At 41.4% G+C, this 17,624-nt stretch overlaps 1 protein-coding gene across 1 annotated transcript in view; it reads right to left on the reverse strand.

Moving 5' to 3' along the window:
* The window catches only part of CKAP2L (cytoskeleton associated protein 2 like), a 31,500-nt gene extending 18,207 nt beyond the window's left edge, over window positions 1-13,293 (reverse strand). The window contains exons 1-4 of the mRNA XM_060117589.1: window positions 13,188-13,293; window positions 11,329-11,395; window positions 9,797-9,848; window positions 1,494-2,740 (exon numbers count right to left, since the gene is read on the reverse strand). Coding sequence (XP_059973572.1) covers window positions 1,494-2,740; window positions 9,797-9,848; window positions 11,329-11,395; window positions 13,188-13,218 — 1,397 coding nt within the window. The 5' untranslated portion in view covers window positions 13,219-13,293. The remainder of the gene's footprint in view (window positions 1-1,493; window positions 2,741-9,796; window positions 9,849-11,328; window positions 11,396-13,187) is intronic.
* Between the last annotated feature and the right edge of the window lie 4,331 nt (window positions 13,294-17,624).

The raw sequence follows: 17,624 nt of genomic DNA on the forward strand, positions 1-17,624 counted from the left end.
ATTAGCCCTAACTACTTCCCCTTTATGTTCACCGGCTTCATGATAGAAGCTGAGTCATCTGGCACGTGTTTCCCCTATGTTCCCGGCATTCTTCTTATCTCCTTAGCCTTGCTTCTAATCATAAATGAAGAGGGAACTTGCCTTTTCTAAAGCTAACGTATTCCTAGGACCTGGCTTTATTATTCTAGTACTTTCCATATATACACCAGAAAAAACGTTCCATAATAGTAGACTATGACTGTGTGCTCACCACTGTATCTCCCAGTATAGGTGCTAAAGGAACACTCGAGGAATGAGAGAGTGATCTATCCTTCTCCATAGACTCCTTTTTTTTGTCATCAAACTTGGCCCAACTGTAATCTGTCTTAGGATCCATCGTCTGTTATCTGGTCTACACTGCAAGCTCCAGGGTAGGGACCCTGGCCTCCTCATTCACCAGCTCAAGGTCTTTGCATTCAGTTTTCTTTTTGCTCAGAAGACTCCTCCTTCTTCCTGTCACTGTTCTTTTCCCAGTCCAGATGTCACTGCTGAAAGTACCTCCCCTGACCTTTCTATCTAAAGTCATCCCAGCCTCCCTCTCTCAATCGCATCACCCTGAATTAAGTTGTTTATTTTCTGTCTCTTCAGGAGGACAGAGAGCTTGTCAGTGGTGTTCAGGTCTGTATTCAGAGAATAAATCCTGCCCTCACTTCACTCTGCTATACCTTTTAGCTACCATCTAATTTTACACGTTGCTTTTGCCCTTGCCAGGAATCTCCTTATTTTCTGCTCCTTATTCTCCTTATTATTCTCCTTAGTTTCTAATCATGTGTACAGAGGTGCTTCTCCTGGGAGGTTCACCACATCATGAGAATATGTCTGGTCCTGTTCAGAAAGTGTATGAAATCCTTTGGCTCAGTTTCACGCATCACACATGTTAATGTTAACTCCCAGCAGCCTGAGATCCTGACTTCTAACATGTGAACTCTGTATGTGAACTGATTACTTCTCTCTGCCTTAGCGTACTTTCCAAAACTTGGCCTGCTCAGACTCAGAGAAGTTTCCTGCTCCTTCCTCTCTGATAACTTTTTGGATTTCACACTAGTTGGCTTGACAAGGGACTACCATTTCCGCACTTCCTAGCGGTGTAAGTTCACTACTCTGGCTCCTCCTACCCTGCCTCTTCTGTTGCTGTTCAGTCCCTGCAGGGCACTTCTTGCATGAATGGTCTACCTCTGCAACCTCTACTTCTTATTCAACTATTCTGTTTCAATTTCTTTTTAAAAAAATAAATTATTTCAAGCATACAGAAAATTACAGAGAACAATTTGAACACATGTATGTACCACCCAGCTCTAGCAAGTCTTCATATTTGCTTTGTCTTTTTTGCAGAGTTACAGCTAAAAATTACTCAGGAGCCATTATTTATGACCCATCTCCTGACTTTAGCACTCCTGATTGCCAATTTGCCTAGTCATCTTAATTTGCAAAATTTTGGAATTAAAATAAAGTACCTTCGATCCTCTGCTGTGGTCTTCTTATTTGGATCAGTTTGGGCCCCATTTGGGAGTCCTCTTCCATTTATGGTTGTGCCACCAGCTTGAGTTCTGGGAGCTGTCTTGTTTAGAAAACAGTTCTGGGGAAGAGCCCTTTTCAACTTGGAGTCCAAAGTCCGTGCATTTTGTTGACAGCTGTTGTTGCATTTATTCCCTTTGGCTCCATTTGCTCTTATGCTAGGGGTGCTTGGAATGACTGAGTTAAAGCTGCCAACTGTCAAATTAGGCCTCTGGCTTATGGTTTTTGATTTTTGCAGTACATATGATGTCCGACGTCTACAACAAGCCTGCGTGGGTTTACGATCTTGCTTTGTGTTTGGATGTCTGTTGTTACATCCTCTCTGAAGCACTTTGGGGTATGTGCTGGGTTTGCCGTGTTTTACTTTCTGTTCAGTAACAGTGCATGACTGTAACTTAGTTTCATTTGGTCTTTCATACTTACCCCTATTAACCTTTATATTCTTTATGTCCTTAACCACTGTTTTCTTTGATGCCTGAGTCCTGTTAAGTGTCTGGACAAAGTGAGAGGAAACTGTTTTTGGGGGTTTTCCCCCTGGTCTTGCAAGATCTGTTCCTCTAGAGAGTTGCTGAGACTTCTCTGGTGGAATCCTGATTTGTGTTTCTTCAAGAAATTGTTTGTTAACTCTCTTTTTCAGAACAGCACTATTCACTGACCTTTTGCCCAAGACTTCTTTAGTAGGAGCCATACTGCTCTTGGTTTGATTAGTTTTTGGCTTACTTATGGTGCCTAATTCAGGATTTGGCTTCCTCTCAGAGTCTGGTAAGATTTGGGGTAAGTTCTCTTTATTCATCTCTTTTAGACAGCTACCCAAGGATTCATTTTCAACATGGGTATTGTCCACAGAGTCTGTACATTTAGCAATTCCTTGTTGTGTTACCTGCTGCTTTTTAGTTTTCAATTCCTGTATATTAAGTGACCCCATGGTTTTTCTTGACAGTTCTCCAGTAGTGGATAATCCAAATTCATGCTGTTGTTGACTACTTCCAGAAGGCTTACAGTTTGGGTTAGAAGAAACACATTCTGAAGTGAGCCTTTTTTTGCCCAGAAGTTTTGGTGGCTCCAACTTTGGCCTCTGGGACCCTGTGATACTGGCAGGTCTGGACTGATGTTTAATGCTGATGGGTCTTGTAGCTTTGACAGGCAAAGCAACATGGTTGGTAATATCCTTTTTAGGTCTAATAGTCTAAAAAGACAAGAAAGATATAAAAAAAAGTAAACTCATAACAACAGTCCACTAAAAACTAGTTATTGTGTTTATAATTTCATTTAAGAAAACTGAATCCTGAGAAAATAAGACTCACTAATAGATGATTTTTATAACTGGAGTTCCTATTAGAAATATATTAGAATCTTTTAGCTTGATAGAATTCAGCAGAGATGCAGTGAACACATAAAAATTGCTGTTTAAAAAAAATAAATTTGGCCCCATCAAACAAGTACTTGCTGAATGCCCATTATAACCAAATGAAGTGTCCTTCTAGGGACTCTGGAAAGATACATACATAATAAACTTATGTTAGGGTACCTCCCAAGTTCCTCCTAGTGCTTTGTGTTGCTACACTAATTTTCTTAAAACAACACTGCCTTTGTAAAGGTCAGAGTGTCACTCAAGAAACTTTGTCTCATCCTGGAGATCAGTGGTATGGATATGTGGTGGATGCTGGGAGTCCTGAGATAGTCTGGAACAGTTCTGAATAAGTACCTAACATCTCAGCAGAAAGTCAGTCACATTTGTGAAGTCAGGAAAGGGTTTTAAGGTTAGATTGTACATTATTAACAAATAAGTATTTCAGTCATGTGATTTAATTTTGGATAAGAAAGGTAGGACTAGGTTGCAGAGAACTTTTAAAGCTAGGGAGGGGTGTTTAGAATTAATATGGTAAATAACAGGGACAGGCCACTGTGGATTCTGGAGCGTCTGCATTGAACGCAGTTACTCAGAAAGGAGAATTTGGCAGAGATTTGTAGACTATCCAGGGAAAGATATGGCAGTGCTAGAGTTACCGTTCTCTATTTTTGGTTTGATAATATGATGAATAATCACCACGTAAGCTTTGTGAACGTGTAAAGGACGTCTGTAACTAGAGCCACTTGTCCTTAAGGGCGAAGAGATGGCCACCCTAGGATGGCCTGGGCGTGTGCACTGTTGCTCATGGGTACTCTAGGGGAGCGCTGGGGGCGGGAGGCAGAGAGACAGACGGTGTGCTCACGCGGCTACAGCTGGGTTACTCCTTGAGCCCCAACATTTACATTAACCTCTGCTCTCCCCATTATTGCTCATTACTGCTTACTGAAGAGGCAGGGATGTTGGTATAAACTTTCCAATTATGTGCTATTCCTTACTTGTTCTTTTTTGTATATTAAAAAAAAATCGAGATATAATTTGCACCCCATTCACCATTTTAAAGCGTACAATTCAGTGGGTTTTAGTATATTCACGAGACTGTACAACCATCGCCATTAATTCCAGAACATTTTCATCACTGCAGAAAGAAATCCCACGTTTGTTAGAAGTCACTCCCCATTTCCTCCTCCCCACAGATCTGGGCAACCAGTAATCTATTTTCTGTCTCTATAAATTTGTCTATTCTGGACATTTCATATAAATGGAATCATATAATATGTGGCCTTTCGAATCTGGCTTCTTCCACTTAGCATAATGTTTTTGAGATTCACCGTGTTGTGGCATGTATCAGCACTTCATTACTCTATTTTTTAAATAATAAACTTTATTTTTAGAGCAGTTTTAGTTCAAAGCAAACTTGAGTGGAAGTACAGAGAGTTCCCGTATATTCCTTGTCCCCACACAGGCACGTCACTACTTTTTATGGCTGAATAAATATTCCATTTTATGGCTATATCACATTTTGGTTATCTATTCAATTGATGGACATCTGGGTCATTTCCACCTTCTGGCTATTATGAATAATGTTGCTATGAATATTTGCTATAAGTTTTGTGTGTTTGTGTGTGTGTGTGTGTGTATATCTGTTTTCAACTCTCCTGGGTATATATCTAGGAGTGGAATTGCTGGGTCATATGGTAGCTCTATGATTAACTTCTGAGGAACTGTCAAACTATTTTCCAAAGGTACTGCACCATTTTACATTCCCACCAGTAATGCATAAGGGTTCTAATTTCTCCATATGCTCCCCAACACACATTATCTGTCTTTTTGATGATAACCATCCTAGTGGGTGTGAAGTGGTATCTCACTGTGATTTTTATTTGCATTTCCCTGATGTTGAGCATCTTTTCATGTCCTTATTTCCCATTTGTATACTTTCTTTGGAGAAATTTCTATTCAGATCCTTTGTCCATTTAGAAATTGGGCTGTCTTTTTATTGTTGAGTTGTAAGAGTGCTTTATTTATCCTGGGTACTAGATCTTTATCATATATAAGATTTGCAAATATTTTCTCTCTTGTATAGTTTTTTTTTTGTGTGTGTGTGTGTTATGCAGGCCTCTCACTGTTGTGGCCTCTTCCGCTGCGAAGCACAGGCTCTGGACGCGCAGGCTCAGCGGCCATGGCTCACGGGCCCAGCCGCTCCGCGGCATGTGGGATCTTCCCGGACCGGGGCACGAACCCACGTCCCCTGCATCGGCAGGCAGACTCTCAACCACTGCGCCACCAGGGAAGCCCTCTTGTATAGTTTTTATATCTTTATTTTAGATCAGCCTGGCCTTGCTAACTTACTGTAAGTGGTAGAACTGGTCGTGCAGTTAGTTTCAAGCACTTCATTGAGAGAAAAACTAGGCTTAGAAGAGTCATTAGGCTAGCAGAATAGCCTGCAATCAATAGGCAAATACACACCATTCGAGCTGGAAGGGATTTTGGAGATCATTAAATTGAGCCCCTTCATCTGAGAGGGAACGTGAGCTGCCCAAGGTCAGGCAGGGTGTTAAGAGGCAGGGTTGGGGATAGAACTTCAGTCTCTGACTCCTGGCCTCAGACAACTCACATCAGATAGATCTGATAAAAAAAAAAAAGAAACAAAAAAACAAAGACAGAATGTACAAGAAGGAACAAGTGACGCAAACTGAATTTGGTCACTTCATTCTGTACATATGGAGCCAGAGAAGGGAGAAAATTCACAAAGGATATGACTAGGGTTTAAATCAGGAGAGATTTACTGCGTCTGTACTAGGCACTGTGCTAGACTGCAAGGGGATACAGATGAGAGAAGATGACACGTGCCCCTGAGGAGTGCTAACAGAAAATTATGATACGAAGACATGAGGGCTGTAATAGTGCTGGGAGGGATTGTAGAGCTCATCTGATGGGTGGTTTTCAAGAATTTTTGTTCATATACTCCCAAAATAATTTTGACAAACTCGGTACCTTCCTATACTTTTAAAAGTTAAGAGCTAACATTTTGTCATTGTTAGTTTAAATAGCTACGAATATGTAATTTCAGGCACACTGTCAATATTGACATTTCAAGATGAAATGAAATTTGATACCCACTATAACCCATTTAAAAACTATAGAAACATACTCTTCTTTAACAACTGAAAATATAATACCTTTCCTTTTTCTCCTGGTCTGTTCTCATTCCAGTTCACCACAAAATTTTTATACTAGATATTTGTGCTTAGAAGTTTATAATCCATTACCCTATCATACTTCTCAACAAATATATGTCTATAAATTTACCTTACTCTGTATTTACCATAACTATAAATAATTCAGCAAAAGAAGATAAATGTTACCAATTTTGATCAATAATTATTAAACATAGAAAGTAAAATACATTTTCATAAAGAAATGGAAATATCTCGTAGTGAGTTGGCTGGAGCTTCCCCCCACAATTAGTTCATGTATTCACTGGAAGACATTATATTATTTATTGCTAGAATGAGACAGAGGTCTTCATAAGTTTTATTCCTTTGGCTTTTTAAATAGAAACACAGAAAATTTGTTCACATTATCAAGTAGATGGGAATAGAAGATGTTTTGTTACAGCAATTACAGTCAATTCTTTGAACTCATCCAGAGGCATATGCTAAAAGTCATACAGTGATCTCTCAGCAAATAATTATTTTTAATGTTCTTCCACATGACAATGTTGAATGCAAAGAACTGGAAGCTGCTTGAACTGCAAAAGGCTTTCTGAACGTCACCACCATTATTTCAAACTGTCCCTTGATTTTGTACTTTGGAGGTACGTATTTCCATCCTAGGGCAAAACAAGCAGAGAAAGAACTGAACAGTGGAAGAAGGATGACAGGGAGTGTCAAGGGAGGTGGGAAAGGAGAGACTGAAGCACATTCGACGGCAAATCAATTTTGGGCAAAAGCACATACGGAAGTTGAAGATGTGGAAGTTGGTTCTGTTAAAATGTGTACCTGCTGAGTTTCGTTTCTTTTTATGGCTGAGTAATATTCCATTGTATATATGTGCCACAAAACTGAGCTATTTGTAATGAGGTGGATAGACCTAGAGTCTGTCATACAGAGTGAAGTAAGTCAGAAAGAGAAAGACAAATACTGTATGCTAACACATATATATGGAATTTAAGACAAAAAATGTCATGAAGAACCTAGGGGTAAAACAGGAATAAAGACACAGACCTACTTGAGAATGGACTTGAGGATATGGGGAGGGGGAAGGGTAAGCTGTGACAAAGCGAGAGAGAGGCATGGACATATATACACTACCAAACGTAAGGTAGATAGATAGTGGGAAGCAGCCACATAGCACAGGGAGATCAGCTCGGTGCTTTGTGAGCGCCTGGAGGGGTGGGATAGGGAGAGTGGGAGGGAGGGAGATGCAAGAGGGAAGGGATGTGGGAACAGATGTATATGTATGACTGATTCACTTTGTTATAAAGCAGAAACTAATAAAAAAAAAAAAGAAAAAAAATGTGTACCTGCTGGAGATGATTTATGCACCTCCAGAGGAACATATATCCCAATATGCAGACACTTCTAAATGTGCTTCAATCTGCATTAACTCAATCCTTTCAAACAACTCTATGAGAAACCTCCTATTATTCCCATCTCACAGATGAAGTTAAATAACTTGCCCAAGGTCCCTGAGCTAGAAAACAAAGGAGTCAGGATTTGGACCAAGGCAGTTTCTTAACTATTATACATTATGTTTCTCAATAAATCCAAGAGGATGGCTCCAAGGAATCTTTTCAAATATGTTAAAACTCCTGATAGGAACAGAAAATGAAACACTTCTTTTGTGTGTTCCTTTGTGTGCCAGAATGAAACCTGAAACAGTTATGGTGAGGCTGTTAATTTCAAATAGTGAGGCATGGTAACAGTACACTAAGAATATGCCAGAAAAGCTTTGTTCAGGTCCTGAGTCTGACCCTTATTGGCTGTATAAATGTGGCCAATCTCCTTGAGCCTCAGTCCTCTCATTTGTGAAATGGGAATAATAATAATATCTATAATCTAGGGAAGGTGCTATAAAGTCCTGGTTTTTGCAAGATAGTTTTGATTTATGCCTGTTGGCCCAACATATTAATAGCACTTCCTTTTACTCTCAAAGGTCTCTGGACATTAAATCATATGACCACCCTGCTTATAGCGTTGTTTTGAATATTAATTGAGATATTATATGTAAGGTGTCTCACCCAGTATCTGGATAATAATAATAAGTACTCAAATGTTAACTCCTATGGTTATGGTTTTATCAATTGTGAAGCCTTATACAATTGTAATGATGAGTTATTTGCCTAGTACGTTGAGTTTCTCCCAAGTTCCATAATTGCCTTCCCCACTTCATTTTTATCTTCATTACTGTGATACCTACCATAAAGGGTAGGTATCACTTCATTTAAGAGATGATTTACTGAAATCAGTATTTTCAGCTTCGAGTGAACCTTCTGGGAGCTCTTAATGAGGGCCCCTTCCAACAGAGTTTTTAAGCCTTGCATGCTATACCAGTTCAATCTTCCTAAAGCAGAAGTCTAACCCAGGGGCTTCCCTGGTGGCGCAGTGGTGAAGAATTCACCTGCCAATGCAGGGGACACGGGTTCGTTCCCTGGTCCGGGAAGATCCCACATGCTGCAGAGCAACTAAGTCCATGCACCACAACTACTGAGCCTGTGCTCTAAAGCCTGTGAGCCACAACTACTGAGCCCACATGCCACAACTACTGAAGCCTGCGCGCCTAGAGCCCGTGCTCCGCAACAAGAGAAGCCACCTCAATGAGAAGCCCGCGCACCACGACGAAGAGTAACCCCCATTCTCCGCAACTAGAGAAAGCCTGTGCAGGAATGAAGGCCCAACACAGCCAAAAAAAAAAAAAAAAAAAAATCTATATAAAAAAAAAGTCTAGCCCAGTAATTCTCAACTGTTCACATCATCATGCACCACTTTTGCTTTCTATGCATTTTCTATCCTCCACAGTGTCTAATGATGTCATGTGTACACATAACATATATAGTCTACATATGATATATACATGCCTACGCATATAAGTATATATGTATATGTGTGTGTGTCTGTGTACATTTAGTGACCGAATCATTAAAATTTATGAAAGCTGGCACCAATGTCACACTTTGGGCAACATTATTTCAATTACACTTTTGAACTTAGATAAAACTATGGTTTTAAAAATTAAAGTTGGGGTTTTTATTGATTATTTTATTGCAGATGAAGAATTTGGGCCATTTTCAGGAGGATAATTTCTCCCATTTAAACCTTAAGTATGTTAGGATCTTTTTATCATTCCATCCACAGTCTAGCTGAACCGAACTGACTGGGAAGCACAGGCTTGTTAAGTACCTTGGAAGATCCAACACAGATGTTCTCTTTTAATGACTACTGAGCTATTTAACTTCATGGCAGCATACCAAAGTAGTTAAGACCATGGGCTCACAGCCTATCAACCTATTAAGAGATTAATAACCATGTGACCTTAACCCTTCTGTGACTCAGTTCCCTCATCTGTAAAATGGGCTACTAATAGTCCTACCTCATAAGGTTGTAAGGACTCAAGGAGTTAATGCAAGTCAGAAAAGGGCCAGACACATAGTAAGTATTCAATAAACGTTAAGAGGACCAAAGTGCACTTAAAGATTTGTTTTGGTTAATAAACTGAACTATAGTATGTTGTACTTTTCAAAAAATGACACTATTGCTTACTAAACCAAACTGTCCTTATATTTATGTAAATACCTTTGCAAAAGATGTTCTTTAGGTTGTTAACATGTTTGTTATTTGTATTGCTAATCATCCAAAACGGATATTTTTTAAAAGACTAATTTCTACTTACAGATTTAGAAGGTGGAGGATTCGGGCAATTATTCTTGGCTTTTAGATAAGGCCTGTAAAAGATGAAATAAGATTAATTCTTGGTACAGAAGAATCAGCAAGGCTTGGGAAGTACAGTGATTAACAGTACAGTGATTAAAAATTTTTACGGTTAGAATTTTAAATCATTAGAATTTCCATATATGGTAAAAAAAAATTCAAAAATTATGATTGATAGAAAGTCTCCTTATCATCCCTTCCTTAGTCCTATTATTCTACTCCTCAGTGACCACAACCACCGTTGCCCATTTTTTTCTGTGATCCTTTCATAGATGTCCTATGCATAAGCATAACATTCTAACAGTATTAATAAAATACGTGTTTTCTTCATATCTGCATAGTCTTACTCATTGGAACATCATTCCGGGAACACTGCAATGTGCCAGGCACTAGAGATTCAATGCCAAATAAGATAATTAAATGCTTCTTTAAAAAGCTTGCTTGTTTTCTATGTCTGTGAATCTGTTTCTGTTTTGTAAATAAATTCATTTATATTAAATCAACTATAAGTAAGAAAAAAACTTGCTTGTTTTTTAAGTATCTTCAAATAGTGAATTTTCAGGTGGGGAAAGTGATATAAATAAAAAATACTGAGGCACATATGAAATCTAGTTAGTGAGAGATAAAATGCAAAAAAAGAGAAAAGCAGAGAATTTAGACTCAATCTTCACAGATCATAAACTGACAAGACTAACAGGGACTTTGATCATGACTTGATGCTTGTTTCTCCCATCTTGGATGTAAGTCCTGGGAAGGCGGGGACCGCATACCTTCAGAAGCAAGAGTGACTGATACATTATAGGTATTAAATAAATATATGTTGACTACATGAATTAGGTTTATTTAATCAAGGAAATAGAGTCGAGTAAAAACCCAAAGTAAAAAGAAACTAAAACAAAGGGTGAAAGCTAACTTTGTAAAAATTGATTTTCAAATAAAAATTTAGCAACATGCTGGGTAGAAAAACATATCAATGCTAAGGCAAGTGAGATAACACCATTTAGATGACAAGATGTTGACAAAAGATCAAAGTGAAGCAGTCATATTCTGTTTACCTCAAGAGTAAGTGCTAAGAGGAAGACCAAAGAGCACTGTCAGGCTGGAGGATGTGGGTGTGCAGCTTATGGAGGATGGATTGAACCGGCTCTCCTGCTTTAGAGAGAAGCACCAGAACCAGGATCATTCAACTCCTCGGCCAAACACTGCCTTCACAAGAATCACTCTCCCAGGAAATGCAGCAGGGAGAGGAAAAGCTTGCAGCATTGCAGGTGATATTGTAGACCCTCCTCTCCTGCCTTTGGAGACTGTCACAGTAGTAATGCTTAAATCTTTGCCAACATTTTTGTCATGGCTGGACTGGAAATGCCCTTTTGGAATAATCATAGGATCCCAAGGCAAGTCTGAGTAGACTGCAAACAAAAGGGCTATGTGTTGAAAAGGCTTGAAGTTGCTATTAGCAACCAGGGCAACGGAACTTGCATAACCGAAACTCACTTGGTGTTTTGGCGCTTCAGTTTTCCCTTGGCTGCCAGGTACTCCTGGAGCTTTCTCTGCCGCTCTTCTGCAAAACAGGTGAGCAAACAAACGCGTGAGATTCTAACCAGTTCATTTATATTCTAAAAGATGACACCTTTCTGTAATGATTCTGGATTTGGACCATAAAGCTATAAAGTCCCTAGCCCTACACATGTGCCTCCAAGTTACCATCAACATCAACAATATCATTTATATGCCACATACAAAGCTCTTCACACTTATATTACTTCCTTTCATCTGCACTATGATCCTATGAGGTATTTTACAGTCCGAAATTTGAAGAGGATAAATGATATGCCCAAAGTTACCCAGATAACATGTGGCTAAGCCAGGATTTGAAACCAGGTTTATCCAAACTCAAAGCCCTTGCTCACAGCCACTGTTCTCAGCTCCAACACATCAAGCTTTGCATGAAGAAATTCTGTCACTGGCCCACCTAAGCTGGCAAGCCCGGGCCTTGTTTTATTAATCCCTTCTAACAGGAATGATGATTTTTGCCCCCAAACCTTTACACGGTTTCCTTTGGGACTAAGGATCAAAATAGGCCAGGTTAGGGGGTTCATGGCAAACATCTATCCATATGGTGACTTTCTAAGCAAGGCATCTGTGAGGGAATGAAAAGTCAGTATTTCCATCTTCAAGAAGTTTCAATCTAGTAGTGGAGATAAAATAAACACAATAATAATTACAATATAAGACAAAATCTAGGTGCCATAAAATAGGGTCAAAGAAAGAACTATGGGAGTCCAGAGGCAGAGACTGGGTGAGGGGACTGGGTGGTTTGAAAAGGCTAAAATTCAGTAATGGTTTTAAAAAAAAAAAGCTATAAAAAAGCAAAACAACTCAACCTCATTTAAACTGAGTTGCCCTGTGTTTTGGGGGGGTTTTTGTTTTTCGTTTTTGGAGTATAATTGCCTTACAATGTTGTTTTAGCTTCTGCCGCAGAGCCAAGTGAATCAGCCGTTCGCAGACACACATCCCCTCCCTCTTGGACCGCCCTCCCATCCCACCCAACTAGGCCATCACAGAGCAGAAGCTATCTATTTTCCACTTGGTAGTGTATTTATGACCTGTGTTTTCCTATCTGGCTCTGATGCATCCCTAGGAGACAGCCGTGTCAAGAGGACTGTTGGAGGCTGAGAGATGGGGCTGGAATCCCAGCTCTGTGACTTCTACCAAGTTACCAAACCTTGCTGCTGCTGAGCCTATAAAATGGGGCAGAAATGCCCATCTTGAAGGGCTGTTGTGTAAAGTGCCTAGAACAGTGCCCGGGCCCCGGGAGACAGTCAACATGCATTATTACCGAAACCAACAAAACACTGTACGCATTTTGGAGCAGGTGGCAGGCACCTGAGCAGGAGTATGCTGAAAGTCAGCAAAGGGCTCCGGGCACATCTAAGAGGTCAGAGAGCCCGGGACCCTCAGCCTCCGCGCACGTTTAACCCATCAGCTTCCACCAGGGCGCACGGGCTTGCGAGGAGATGAGCTCCGCGTCGGGGTGAGACCCTCCTTGACAGCTGTCACAACTCGGGCGGCCGGCGCTGCCCCGAGGGCCACACCCGGGCTCCGCCTGCAGCCAAATATGGGCCGCAGGAGCGCCTGGCTTCCTACTGACTGAGCCACCCCGGGCAAGGGGCCTCAGGTTCTTTACCCAAACAATAACAGCTTTTTGCAGAGCTGCTGCGGATGTCACTGGGAAGATGCCTGGGAGGCACATGGCCCCGCGCACACCCTCCCCGACCCCTGGCACCGACTTCTCACCGGGGACGAAGGGACGCCCCCGCCCGTAAGACACAGCGGCTCGAAGTCATACTCACCCGCGGCGGCGGAGGGCTCCGGCCGCCCCATGACTCCCCAGCAACAGTTCTTCTTCAAAGGCCGCGCCTCGAGTCAAGACCGGCGCGTCGCGCGTGCGCCCACTCTCATTGGCTCCCGTGGGTTTGAAACCCACAAGTCGGAAGCAGCGGAGGGCGGGACAAAAGGAAATAGGCGCGTTGTGGTTGGCTCTGCCAGTCAAATCACCCAGGGGGCCCTTTGATTGGAAGAACGTACACTTGAACGGGCAGTTGGCACTGAGGGCGGCTGGTTGGGTGGGAGGAGAAGCCCCGCCTTTTAAGGATGCGGTTTCTGGGCTGTTGTGCTGTCACTTACGCAGAAGGCGGCGGGGATGGGCGATGGGGAAGCACCCGGGCCCCATAGACAACGCCTCCCCAGCCCCCTTAGATGCTAAGGTTCACATAAAAATAAGATAAAACCAAAATGATGAATTTGGCGGCTCCACATGAGTGTACATCTCCACCTGTTATGGGTCTCTAAAGCTAAAGGATCTTAGTTTTTTGTGTTTTGTTTTTTTTGCGGGCCTCTAACTGTTGTGGCCTTCTCCCATTTTAGAGCACAGGCTCCGAACGCGCAGGCTCAGAGGCCATGGCTCACAGGCCCAGCCGCTCCGCAGCATGTGGGATCCTCCCGGACCGGGGCACGAACCCGTGTCCCCTGCATCGGCAGGCAGACTCTCAACCACTGCGCCACCAGGGAAGCCCAAGGATCTTAGTTTTTAGTACTGCAGTGTGGCTCCTTTTATGTTTTTCACTGTGCTAAGATATACAAAACAAAGTTTACCATTTAAGCCTTTTTAAGTGTACAGTTCAGTGTCATTATGTACATTTACAAAGCTGTACATTCATCACCACTGTAAAAACTCAATAAACAGGTACCTCAAATAGAGTAGGGAGATCAGAAGGGGGAGTCCTCATATTCTGCGACCACAGGGAGCCCAGTCATAAGAAGAAAGACTCCGGCTTCCTGGCAAGGACTCGCCAATGAAAAGCCAGCGACTCTGTTTATTACAGCTCTCCCAACTTCCGTCTCCCCCTCTGCAAAAGCATTTTCCTTCCCTTGACTTCAATGTGGCTCATCATGGTTGCAGATCCCAAATTGCAATTCTCTGCTGACCCTGAATAAACCCATCTCTGCTGGGAAACTATCTGGCAGTCTATTTCAGGTCAACACCATTATCTGTCTCCTGAGTTTTCTCATCCTAAACAGAAACTCTATACCCATTAAACACTAACTCCCTGTTGCCTTCTCCCCCCAGGCCCTGGCAACCACCATTATACTTTCTGTCTATGATTTTGACTACTCTGGGAACCTCATTTAAGAGGAATCAGACAGTATTTGTCTTTTTGTGAGTGACTTATTTCACTTAGCATTAAGTCCTCAAGGTTCATCCATGTTGTAGCGTATGACAGAATTTCCTTCCTTTCTAAGGCTGAATAATATTCCATTGTATGTATATACTACATTTTGTTCATGCATTCATCTGTCACAGACATTTGGGTTACTTCTACATTTTGGCTATGGTGAATAATGTTGCTTTGAACATGAGTGTACAATTATCTGTTTGAGCCTCTGCTTTCAATTCTTTGGGTATATAACTTGAAGTGGTATTACTGGATTATACAGTAACTCTATTTTTAATTTTTTGAGGAACCGTCGTACTGTTTTTGGGATGGCTCCTTTTTGATGTATATTTTTGATTAGACCTTATCAGCTGGGTAACCAAGGAAGGGACAATGGGGGCAGGTCCAGACCTCCTGAGTCCCTAGACACACCTCATTCCTTTTATTTCTGTCCTAAAACTTTTTCTTTCAAAAATTTCCCCATTTTGGCTAGCCCACAGTTTCATGAAGAGGTTTGGGAAATGCTTCTGGCACTCTGTGTGTTAGGGTTCCACTTCCCTAGGTGCCAGAGAGGTGGTGGATAGAGAGGTGGAGCTGTGTCTGGGGAAACCATTTTTGGTTTCCCCAGACAAAAAAAAACCATTTTTGCCCGGTTTGCTTCACCATTTGGGTGCTCAGCTGGGCATGAAGCCATTGGGGCAGCTCTCCTCTTTGTTTCCAAACAGGGTGTTCAGGAGGGAGCCATGCTGGGATTTCTGGATTTATATATTTTGACACATTAGTAGTATACAAATATGTTTAAAATAGGACAACTGATAATTACTTAAGTGAAAAACTTGGACTCTTTGTCTAGTGCCATGAATCCTTGCCTAATGGTTAAATCTAGCAGCTGGGCAAGAATATTTTTGGTTAATGAGTAAGAAAGTGGCTCATGTACAGTTTCAGAAAAGTGAAAGGAGTTCTCTTGGTGTTTATAGAATCTTAGTGATTGAATGGGTTGCAGATTGAGAAGTCATCTTGTCCACCACCCAGTGCTAGAGTATTCTACAGATCCCACGTGTACATTGCATCTTTGCAGGAATACTGCTTGGGTCAGGGAGCTGCTCTACTTGTCCTGTTTTTAGACAATGCTGATTATTATGAAAATTAAAGAAAAAAAAAGAGCTCAAATAAGCCTCTTGCTCATTGGTCCTTGTTCTCTGGAGCAACATGGGCTGACTCTGCACCCTTTTCTAAATTCTTTGGATATTTGAAGAACTATTTTGTAGGACACAAAATATGGAAAAAAAGCTAAATAGGTTTAACAATTCTCAACTCATCTAGCAAAGTATCCATCTTGTGGCTTGAATGGCTTCCCATTGCTCTGAGGCTAAAGTCCTACAACTCCTGCAGGGCCTAGCCTTTGCCTACTTCTACAGCTTCAGCTCATACCACTCTCCCCTTGGTCACTGTGGTTCAGGCACTCTTGCAAAAATGTTTGTAACCTATTTTTTATACTCTATGATGTACTATGTACAAAATGAAAACATGCTCACCAAATTACAGATGTCACAAAACTAAGAGGAAGAGTCAGTGTATAAAAAAATCAGAATCTGGAACAATCTAGAAAGATCTGGGGCCAAAAAAAAAAAAATTGAACAGGGATATATTTAAAGTTTTGAATTTAGGATGAGAACCTATAGGTCTTTGTTGCCTACAAACCCTATATGAATCAACAATGTCACTTGCTTTCAAAAAACTAATGTCACTTTCTTAAAACAGCATGGTGTCTAAAATTGGAAGGACAAGGTCCCACTCTAAGCTGTGCTGGGCTGGCCATATCCTGAATAGTATACTAATTTCTGGGTAACAAGTTTTATGAGAGGTATTGACAAGCCAACATTGGCCAAGACTCAAGAGGACAATTTTGACAAATGTATATGGTCATGAAACCACCACACAATCAAGGAATAGGTATAGATACACAAGCATATTTTACATCCAACACAGTACTTATTGTTATCCCAACTATTTCCATCATCCCCCAAAAGCTCAAGCGTAGGTATATGTAAGCATCAGAGGGATGATTTAATTGGGGGGAGGGTTAGGGAAATATCCTTTCCCTTTTCCTTCCATACCTTGGACTTACAGGTGATGTGGCTCTACTCTGATCAATTTGGAGACTGATGTATAAGACCATATTAAAGACATAGACTCCAGCAAGTTCAGTGCTAGGATTGTTGAAGCTCATCATGGTGACCTTCTCACTGCTTAGGCAGCTGGGGAGTAGGGAGTAGGGGATATGCATAGCTGATCCTGTTAGAATAATATTTGAGGCCACTTCTAGAATGATTCAATATTCACTATTAAAGACTGAGCAGCTATGATGCTTTTTAAGATTTCTTGAATTGGTATTGCTTGCTCAGTGTCTTGTATTTCTCTAGTTCTTAAAATATTGATACCTAGTCTTACTCTAGCCAGACTTGGGGTACAGAAACCCTAGGAAAGTAATGGCAACTAGACAGAACAGTGTGAAACAAACAAGAGGACAGGTTTTTTCCTTTTCTCTCTGTTTTTCTGCAGTGCTCTCTATCTGTGTCTGTGTCTGTATTCTGTGGTGCTCAATTAGGCTGAGTTTGGCTGTAAGTAATAGCAAACCAAATAGAAATGATTTAAAACCACAATAATGGGACTTCCCTGGTGGTTCAGTGGTCTAGAATCCGCCTGCCAGTGCAGGGGACATGGGTTCGAACCCTGGTCCGGGAAGATCCCACATGCCCTGGAGCAACTAAGCCTGTGTGCCACAACTACTGAAGCCCGCCTGCCTAGAGCCTGTGCTCTGCAACAAGAGAAGCCACTGCAATGAGAAGCCCATGCACCATAATGAAGAGTAGCCCCCACTCGCCACAACTAGAGAAAGCCTGCGCGCAGCAACGAAGACCCGACGCAGCCAAAAAAAAAAAAAAAATCGCAATAATGTTTCTTGTGGTCTTAAAGTCTGGCAGTAAGTAGATTCTTAGTGCAACAATGTAATCAGAGATGCTGATTCTATTTCTCCTTCCATTCTGCCATCCTCAGCGTGTGACTGTGTCTTCC

Source organism: Mesoplodon densirostris, chromosome 14, assembly GCF_025265405.1.
Source record: "Mesoplodon densirostris isolate mMesDen1 chromosome 14, mMesDen1 primary haplotype, whole genome shotgun sequence".
NCBI lineage: Eukaryota > Metazoa > Chordata > Mammalia > Artiodactyla > Ziphiidae > Mesoplodon > Mesoplodon densirostris.